Raw genomic sequence first — 8,731 nt, forward strand, 5'->3', positions numbered from 1 at the left:
TTTATTTTTATTTTGACTTAAAAATTAACAGCACAACAATTAATATTTTCAGAGAGCTTCGCTTTGTTTTAAATACAGCGTATATATAGTAAGAAATAGGTTCCTAGGTAATATCGGAAAATGTAATAGATCAGCAAATTGATCGGCTTTGAAACTTAAAAACTAAACCGAATACAATTAGTCCGTTTTCGAAACGATATATTTACACTAACTTGCTTAGAACGAAAAAGCTATAAGTTTATGTTGTGTAAAATACATCAAAAATGAAATAGTTTATGTTTGCCTGTGCCTGCGCCTTATAACTTTTTTCCGTAAAATCCTAAGAGCCGGATTCTCGTCGAAACCGGACTTTGGACATGCTCCAGAATCTCCATCTGAATATAATATGGTTTGTGGTTTCGGGCGATTACAATATACATGTTAGCACATTTTTCGATGTCGAATAGATAAGAGAAAGGAAATATGTCCATAAGTATGCGTTTAACTTTTGCTATGCCATTCAATTTGGCTTGGGTATAAATATATTTTTGTATATAGAAAAAACTAGGTAAATTGCAGAGGCAAGTTCTAAAAATAATAGAATCAAAGAGGCTATTTATCGTGTTATAAGGTATGGTGTTGGTGTACGTCAGCTCGATGATAGAAAGCATTTTTATAGCTTCTGTGCCCTTACTGATCTTAAATAGTTTCACAACAACTTTTAGATTTGTGTTTATTACTAGAGTTCCGAATCACATTTCCATAAACAAGGAGAAACTGAAAAGTAATATTCTAATTTGTACAGTTTTCACATTTTCGATTTCAGATGAGACCAATTCAATAAATAACAAAAGAAAACTAACAACTAATTGAACTTATATGTAAGCATTTCGATGATCGCCTCCAACCTAAAAGCAAACAAAATCATTAACGAAAAATTGAAAACACTGGGACTTTATAAATTAATATGAAGTAATGGTTAATTTTCGACTTGAGATGCGCTTTTATGTACAATAGGCGTTAGGAAAATGAGGAAATCAACTGCAATTCAATTTGTACTTACATGGTTAGTCGCGTGTTAGAATCTAAGAAATTAGATTATGAGGAAAAATACAGAAATTAAAAGTGAACAATATAAACGAACATTCCTGACTGCTGTGCTCTAAGAAGCATTGGTTATTCGGATTTCAATTTCACTGACTCGTGGCTACGTTAATCATGTCTGGGTCTCCGTCTGTGATTCGTTACAATGGGTTTACCAAGGAAAAGTAGACAGAATCGAACAAAATATTATAAATAACAAATAAATCAAATACAAAAATAGATAGGGTCCGCTCTTTGGATTACATGAAATTGTTAGTAACCAGGCTGAGTTCGTTTGCTAGGTGATTGGCTTCGTTCAAGTGAACAGACTTTTGTTTGGGGGCATTACCATTGACCGTTGGTGGACATGGATTATTGTTTTTTTTAGGATGAATGCAGTTTGTAATTAGTTGTTAGAGTTGTTGGTATTGTTGTTAGAGCAACCAAAGTTAAATTGATAGAGTCCGCATGAGTTTGTTAGATGATTGATCGATTGGTCGAAGGAAAGACAGAAAGAAAGAAAGATGCCGCATAAATCAATAAATAAATTAGATCATCGCCGAGAGAGTTGTTACATTTTGGTTACATAAGTATATTTGTTAAGCATGCATTTAGTAGTAGTTAACAGTCAAAACAATATTACATAGGTGTTATAGTATACTGGGAATCGCTTGCCGTCGCACAAACTTAAACAATTAGTCAACCATATTGAAGGGTGTAACTTAATGGACCTCCATCACTTCCGCTTACACCACAAAATTTAACTTTAAAATTATACAAAAGCAAAAGATCGCTAAACAAAAATCACATTTTCACGGCCAATTCATACAACAATATGTCTACTTTGCCAAAGTCTCTGTGGTGTAGATTCTTTCGGATTATAGTTTTTTTTGAGGTTTTTCGTTTCTTTGTTAGTGGCCAGCTTGCTACGCTTAGATTAGTCTTTGGTGTCTGGGGTGCTTCGCTCATTCGGTTATTCAATATTTCGGTAGCTAGCAAGTAGATGGTGATTATCGGCGGTGTACTTAATACTTACGCGACTCAGGGAGTTCCGCCGCCCCACACCTGGTGCCGCTCCGGTTCCATCCTGACTGAGACCGTTCCCGGTATCATTGTCTATGCAAATGTCCGAGTCCGAGTCCACGCGTCTGAACTCGCTTCCATCCTGCAATGCAACCCAGTCGATCAGGATTCTGTCGTCTGCTTGCTGAACAGCACAACTTACCTGCGTTAATTGCTGCGTGGTGGTGAGCAGCCTAGCAATGGGATTGCAGCAAACGGGCAGCGTCTCCAGCAAAGTGGGTCGCGAGTGCGTCAGCAAAGGCTTCATGTACCTTGGAATAGAAAGCAGCAGTCTTGAGAGGACACCGAATACCGATTGCTTGTTGGCACTTACTTGGTATCAAAGTTTCCCCAGATCCTAGCGAGAATGGCCTTCTCGTGACTGTTGCGCCGACGGCCGCCGCTTGCTCCGCCCAAACTGCCATTCGGACCATCGACGGGCGTGTCCAAGTTAGTATCTGTTCCACCGGACAAGCGCATCTTGTTGCGATTAACCCCACCGCCCTCCACATCCTGCAAATAACCATCAGACTAACACATAGTTCTATTAAATGATATTAGCTCTACTTTTCAAAGGGGCCAATCAAATTAAAAATGCACAAGGGAAAATTAGAAAATTATTTAAAACCACGGAAATGCATTGAATGATCATTGGCAAAACCTACCGTCTGCGGATGTGAATTGTCCATTGAATTGTAAACCTTTTTTAGCAAATGGTTTTATGTATTAAGGTGCGCAGAAATGTATAAATAAACAAAATCGTGAGTTAAAAATTATTCTTTGAAAAGAATGGAAAAGAGAAATTTGATATTGAGCAATGTGTTTGCAGCCACCATGCTTGTGGAAAAATACCCTTTCTTATGCCTTAATTAACAACCTACTAGTCTCCCGGCAAAATTCGGTCTAAGCACGTATATATACGTGATATTTTATACTCACACTGTGCACTTGATAGTTATTGAGTTGTTCAGTCTCATCGTCCACGCCAACGCTGCAACCGAGACAGAGTTTGTGACAATGAAGCGAAACCATTTAATGTACGTCATGCACTCACGGTATTTTCAACCAATTAAGCAGGAAATTGGCAGCCCCACCCTGAATTACAACCGTAAAGATGACAATCAGCGATGTGGCAGTCAGCATCGTCTGTCGTTCGTCCGACACTGTATTTCGGATGGCCAAGGCAAAGGACATGGCGCCACGAAGTCCTGTAATATAATATATATGCGTTAAAGAAAATGATGGCACATTATACACAAAAACTTGCCAGCAAAGAACAACATATGCTGAAAGTTTGTTGAAATTTTTGGCTTTCGCTTTATGTTCAGCAGCCAGGACAAGGGATACACATTTACCGCCCTTCCAATGGCAGCGCAAATCTGTGAAAAGAGAAAAACAACTTATTGTTCGGAAACTCATTTTAAAGTGTTTCTATGCTGAAAATAACTTACAAAAGCTGTTATTATGAAACCGGCGTCAAAATGATGCTTGGGAAAGGTGAACATAGATACGCCAATGTAGGAAAAAATAAAGTTCTCGGCCAGAAAGTTTAGGAGCTCGAAGATCTGTTTTGTCCTTTGGCGCGAGTCCTCCGACAAGTTGTTGTAGGTGTAGTGAGCCTGGCAGATGCCGCAGAAGAGCACGGCCACCACACCAGTAAGTTCCGTAGCCTCAGCCAGCAGGAAGGTGCTGTAGCTCATGAGCACGAAGAGCGCGGATTCTAGCAAAGGAAAGTCTCGAACCCGAGTAAATTTGGTCATGTGCGGTGGGAGTTAAGGAAGTCATTAGCATAGTCATTAATGCGGAATAGATATACATTTTCAATGCCACTTTGAGGTAACGAAAATTACCTAAAATTTTACCATTTACATGTATACCCCTTAAATAAAATACTTTATCGTTAATCTTTGAAAAGGATATCAATGCTGTCAAGCATCCCATGGCCGCGCCAATCATCAGGGATAGAAAGAAGATGGAGAAGAAGTCACTCAACGAGCGTAGAAAAGCTGTAGTTTCGAAGTCCCCGGTACTGGAATAGTGTTCACCATAATTTTGAATGGCTCTGTAAAGAAATGATGTTTTACCGATCCCCAGCGAAAAAAAGTAGCAAACTTACCCACTAAGGACTATGGCCACGGCATCGTTGAGCACAGATTCGCCCAAGACTAGCGCATATAGGTTTACGTCGACCCGAAGATCGTTAAATATGGCTAGAATGGTGAGCGGATCTGTGGGCGATATCAAAGCTCCAAAGTATAAGGAGTCCAGGAATGTGAAACTGCTACTCAAGTACTTTGGCATCAGTTTCACACAGCCGTACATGAAGCCTCCGATCAGGAAGGCCGACAATGTCGTGCCCACAATGGCAAACGTAAGTATGGCACCCAGGTTGCGAAAGAAGTATTTCTGCATAAGCAAAAAATATCTCAGTAAATTGTTTTCAATTCAGCTCAATGAACTCACCTTTTTTAAGCTATAGCCCGCATAAAAAATAATTGGGGGCAGGATAATATTGAAAAAGACCTCCGGATCGAACGTTGCCTTAAGATCGATTTCGTTCTCATCCACATCGTGTACTTGTCCGCGAAACACGTAGGCATACGTTATTACGTCGGGCGCCTTTGTGCCATTTGTTTGGTTAACGGGGTACTAAAATTAAAACCAAATTGTAATATATTATCATATATTCGTTGTGGTCATTAATGACTTACCCTAAACCAAAGAGTATCAGGAGGCAACTTATCGCTGTACGTTGGAACTCCCTGAGGCTCCACCTGTATGTGGACCAGTGTGGCGGAGGTGCCTGCATATCGTATAATTGCACCCACAATCAACCCTGAAATGGGGTAAACACATTAGTTTTGGCTATGGCTTCAGTTCGGATCGAAAATAAGTTAAAATGAAATTTTGCCGGGTCTTGAATGAAATAAAGTATGACTGTTTTCTGGACTGACCTATCGCAAAGCTAGAGTGTGACTAATAGCCGCCAAGAAAACTGCTTAGTCAATCCTTATCAAGCCTTATCAACTAAGCAACCACCACTCAACAGGTTTGCAGACGGAATCAGTGTTTTATGAATGTTCCCCCCTGTTGTGATATGATAAACAAATTTGTGGGGATGATCAATCGAGGTGCGCATAACAAAAAGCTTTCACTGACCCTGCCGGGCGAATGCTAAATAATCTTTTCCAGTTTACGCCAAAGCTGGGCTTTGTCGACGCCCAGGCCAACCTGTTTTATTGAATTGTTTCATTAGCTTCAATTAGTCGAACAAAATCTTGTTTGCTCTTTTATTGCTGCACATAAACGAAATTGTTAGAATAACAAAGTACTCGGCAGATTGCCGCGATCATGAACGAGCAGCAGTGAAAATACATTCGGTCGGAAAACCCCAATGATATTGACTGACTAAGCACGTCAAGGTCTCGTATACAATATCTTTGCCGCAATGCATTAGCTCTGCTGTCGTTGCGTGCAGTTTCTTCCACGGATATTGATGTTACTTCTGCCCCGGGGTGGCTTATACTGCCTCCCATACGTGCGCACGTAATGTCACGACTGGCGTGGACAAAGGCGTAATTCGAAATTGGTGACAACAAAGAGGTAGCAATGAATGTGGCAGGTGACCGATAATCAAGTGTTTCGAGCTAAGGGAAACATGGCCAAAAGGGAAAGCTGGTTGCGTTGCCAACGTACCGTAGATGACGGCCAATCCGGTCTCGTGGAGCCAGGAGACGCGATGGTGTTTGAACAGCCAAATGGTGAGCACTGTGAGCGCCAGCAGGAACACGAAGACTAGAAGGTCCAGGCTCTGGATGCGGTGATTGAGCGTGGCCTTGGCGTCCAGCGCGATGTCCGTGTCCGTGGCGCTGCATCCAGGCACGAGGACACACACAGCAACTCCGACTAGGAGCAGCATGCTGCTCTGCCAGCTCTGTAGCTTCCAGAATGTCTGCCACCTTGAGCGACTTCCTGCGTCCCCATTAATACGGTGGGGCGATGTCATCACTACCTCGGGGTCCACATCGCCGTGGGACATACTGCTGTTTCTTCCTGCGCCTGCAGCCGAAATCGATTTTCACGTTATGTTTCTCGGGTTGGGGGGTGGTGGTGGAGGTGATGGTGCTAGAAGCGCGGAGCAGGACGACCACGCTCAGGCGGCGCCAGGGGAGTGTGTGGACCTCCTTTCGCTTGGATATTGGATGTGCCGCACAGCCGTTACATAAAATTAAAGGGCCCAAAAAGAGCTTTCAAAATTTCACAGCAGCGCACTCCGCTAAAAAAAAACAGTTTGTTCAAATGGAAACAACCGTATGCGACTGCAATGTGACCGCACGCGGCCAGCGAAAAAATACTGTCTTTGAACAGGAGCGGTTCAGTGAAGATATTTGTATTTAATATTATAGTTATGAAAAACTAATACTTATAATAAAACTAAACTATTTTACAAGTCCAATTCCTCCCTGTCTCGCCGACATAGATAGTTACATCTTCTATTTTGTAGTATTCCTTTATAAATAAGGAAAGAAATAATAAAAAAAAGTCCAAAATTCCACCATCGACCTTAATTTGGCGAACATTATTCCGGGACAGAAGTAAACATGCAGGTGCGTTACCGGTTATCGATAACTGTTACCCTGCCTTACACATTCTGACCTGACAAACGCGCCACCTAGGGCTCGTTTCGAAAATAATGTTAAGTAATTGGCGCTTTAATTTAAATATACATACAAATTATACAAATTACAAACAGTGCGGCGTGATATTGTGGATATTTATTTGGAAAATAGATATTTAAGGCAACCCTATGCCAATGCGTGGGGCGATTTTGAAGTATTTCGTAGGATATACTGCAGTGAAACATACATATGCTCCCGCAAGTTGGTATTATTCAATTTGCATTTCTAGAATAGTGAACTTCTACTCCTTGCGCATCATATAGATTAAACTGAAAGCCAAGCTGCAGAACAATATGGGACTGCTAATCTTAAGGATTCTGTGGTTCATTATACGCCTCAAGAAGCTCAAGGGCAAGGGCTTGCCAGTTTGTTTTAGGTCCGGATCCATTTCCTCCTCCATCTCGATTTCCGCCTCCGGCTCCGTCTCCTTTTCTTCCGCTTCTTCACTTTCTATCAAGTCTGGAACTGTTTCGATTTCGCTGTTCTCTTCTATTCTGGCCTGCAGAAGCTGGCGCATTAGGTGCACGTTGTACTCCGGATCAAATAGTTCATCCAAAGTTACCATCTCGCGACCGCTTTCCACCGACCCCTCCAGCGAGGGTTGGTCGGCCAGTTCCGGCTCCGAGTCAATGCACACAATCTCATCCGCCAGTGGATGAAACATGGGCTCCAGTGTTTCAGGGTATTTCTCGAATTGTTCCCGAACAAGCCTGTCCTCTTCGGACTCGCTACTTTCATTTATGATCGTTTCGAGTTCCTCCATATCCGATTCGGGTACATATTTCTCACATTCTCCGTCTGTAGGATCTTGCGGGGTCTCTTGGACGATCTCTGGGTGTTCATCTACTGGCTCTCCGTCCAAATGCTGGACAATTTCGAATTCATTTAAAGATTCTATTTCCACGGCAGTTTCCTTTATTTCTGGAAATTCCTCTTTCTGTGCAATTTCTTTTTCCACCATCTGCACATTTCCTGCCGGAAGTTCTTCAGGTTCACTCAGAAGTATTTCCTGCTGAATATCTTTTCCTGTCAGCTTTTCCATATCTAGTCCGGAAGACTCGGCGACATTATCCACATCAGAGGCTTCATTTTGGAACTGTGTATCCTGGTCCACATCAGTGGCGTTATATGGCACCTGTATATCCTGGTCAATATCATCGGGCAGTAGATTTTGCATATCCAAATTATTAAGAGCCACATCAGCCTCCATTTCGGCGACGACGCGTTGAAGTTCCTTGAGGGTCTGCTCCTCTGCCAGTCGCAGCTCCATCTCGCTGATAGTGTCCGGAATCCTGTCGATCATCGGCTGTAGCATTGGACTTGGTCTGGCTGACAGCGTAGTCTGCTGCTCGTCCGTGGAGCAATCCAAATTGATGCCGGAATCATCGGCCATCTGGTGACTTTCCATGGAGGAGCGTCGCTTCCCCTTGGGCATCAGTGAACTGTAGATCCGGCTGCTGGCACTGGGTCCCAAGAAAAGAGGAGCCGGAATTTTAGTGGGCCCGACTCCCGAACTGCGAGACCGCAGCTCACTCTCCGACGAAGATGGGTCAACCGCATCCACATCGTCTTCCATTGGTTGACATTCTTCGGAGTTTTTCACATTCTTGTTGTTCTCAGCCCGCTTCAGCTCTTCCTGGGATGGAGTTGCTTGCACATTGCTGCTGGCCATCGTTGCTATTTGGACGCATATATGAATGAGGTCAGCACAATTTGGTAGAGAACTGTGCTCCAACTTACCCTTTACAAATTTACGCAAGACTGACTGAATTTAACCTGGTTAACTAGTTCGAGATCCGTGAAATATTATATTAATGTTTTCAACATGGGTTTTCCCTTATTTCGGTGATCAAAACGTTCCCTAGCGAAAGTGTGTTCGCCTAACTGTGGCAATTGAACTAACTGGATTGACAGACGATGTCTCCTGA

At 42.5% G+C, this 8,731-nt stretch overlaps 2 protein-coding genes across 13 annotated transcripts; both read right to left on the reverse strand.

Annotated features, from left to right (window-relative positions):
• Positions 1-11: 11 nt before the first annotated feature.
• LOC117146363 (sodium/hydrogen exchanger 6) lies at positions 12-6,445 on the reverse strand. 12 transcript variants are annotated; one of them, XR_004459799.1, is made up of 15 exons: positions 5,821-6,444; positions 4,836-4,960; positions 4,588-4,773; positions 4,241-4,530; positions 4,045-4,186; positions 3,576-3,884; positions 3,392-3,503; positions 3,179-3,332; positions 3,064-3,115; positions 2,790-2,825; positions 2,459-2,655; positions 2,288-2,396; positions 2,099-2,227; positions 1,043-1,213; positions 696-887 (listed from the first exon to the last, which is right to left on the reverse strand). XR_004459799.1 is itself a non-coding variant. In XM_033312584.1 (15 exons), exons 1-14 carry the CDS (start codon positions 6,161-6,163, stop codon positions 1,047-1,049), a joined length of 2,202 nt encoding a protein of 733 aa, XP_033168475.1. In that variant the 5' UTR covers positions 6,164-6,444; the 3' UTR covers positions 696-887; positions 1,043-1,046. The 12 variants fall into 12 exon arrangements, 10 of the variants coding, with proteins under 10 accessions (XP_033168427.1, XP_033168408.1, XP_033168462.1 ...); XM_033312584.1 differs by having other exon boundaries at positions 1,043-1,064; XM_033312536.1 differs by lacking the exons at positions 696-887; positions 1,043-1,213 and adding an exon at positions 12-374 and having other exon boundaries at positions 2,459-2,637; positions 5,821-6,445.
• Positions 6,446-6,884: 439 nt separating this feature from the next.
• LOC117138356 lies at positions 6,885-8,697 on the reverse strand. Its single transcript, XM_033300423.1, has 2 exons — positions 8,544-8,697; positions 6,885-8,480 (listed from the first exon to the last, which is right to left on the reverse strand). The coding sequence occupies exon 2, from the start codon at positions 8,473-8,475 to the stop codon at positions 7,045-7,047; it is 1,431 nt and encodes a 476-aa protein (XP_033156314.1). The 5' UTR covers positions 8,476-8,480; positions 8,544-8,697; the 3' UTR covers positions 6,885-7,044.
• Between the last annotated feature and the right edge of the window lie 34 nt (positions 8,698-8,731).

The sequence above is a fragment of the Drosophila mauritiana genome, chromosome 2L (genome assembly GCF_004382145.1).
Source record: "Drosophila mauritiana strain mau12 chromosome 2L, ASM438214v1, whole genome shotgun sequence".
Lineage (NCBI taxonomy): Eukaryota > Metazoa > Arthropoda > Insecta > Diptera > Drosophilidae > Drosophila > Drosophila mauritiana.

Excerpts from the sequence above, each read along its gene's own strand:
- LOC117146363 (XM_033312517.1), bottom strand. The coding sequence starts at position 6,163 with ATGTCCCACGGCGATGTGGACCCCGAGGTAGTGATGACATCGCCCCAC. Across the intron at positions 3,885-4,044 it reads TGGGATGCTTGACAGCATTG|ATGACCAAATTTACTCGGGT; the intron begins ATATCCTTTTCA and ends CTCCCACCGCAC. Across the intron at positions 3,333-3,391 it reads GCATATGTTGTTCTTTGCTG|GACTTCGTGGCGCCATGTCC; the intron begins GCAAGTTTTTGT and ends ATTATATTACAG.
- LOC117138356 (XM_033300423.1), bottom strand. The coding sequence starts at position 8,475 with ATGGCCAGCAGCAATGTGCAAGCAACTCCATCCCAGGAAGAGCTGAAG.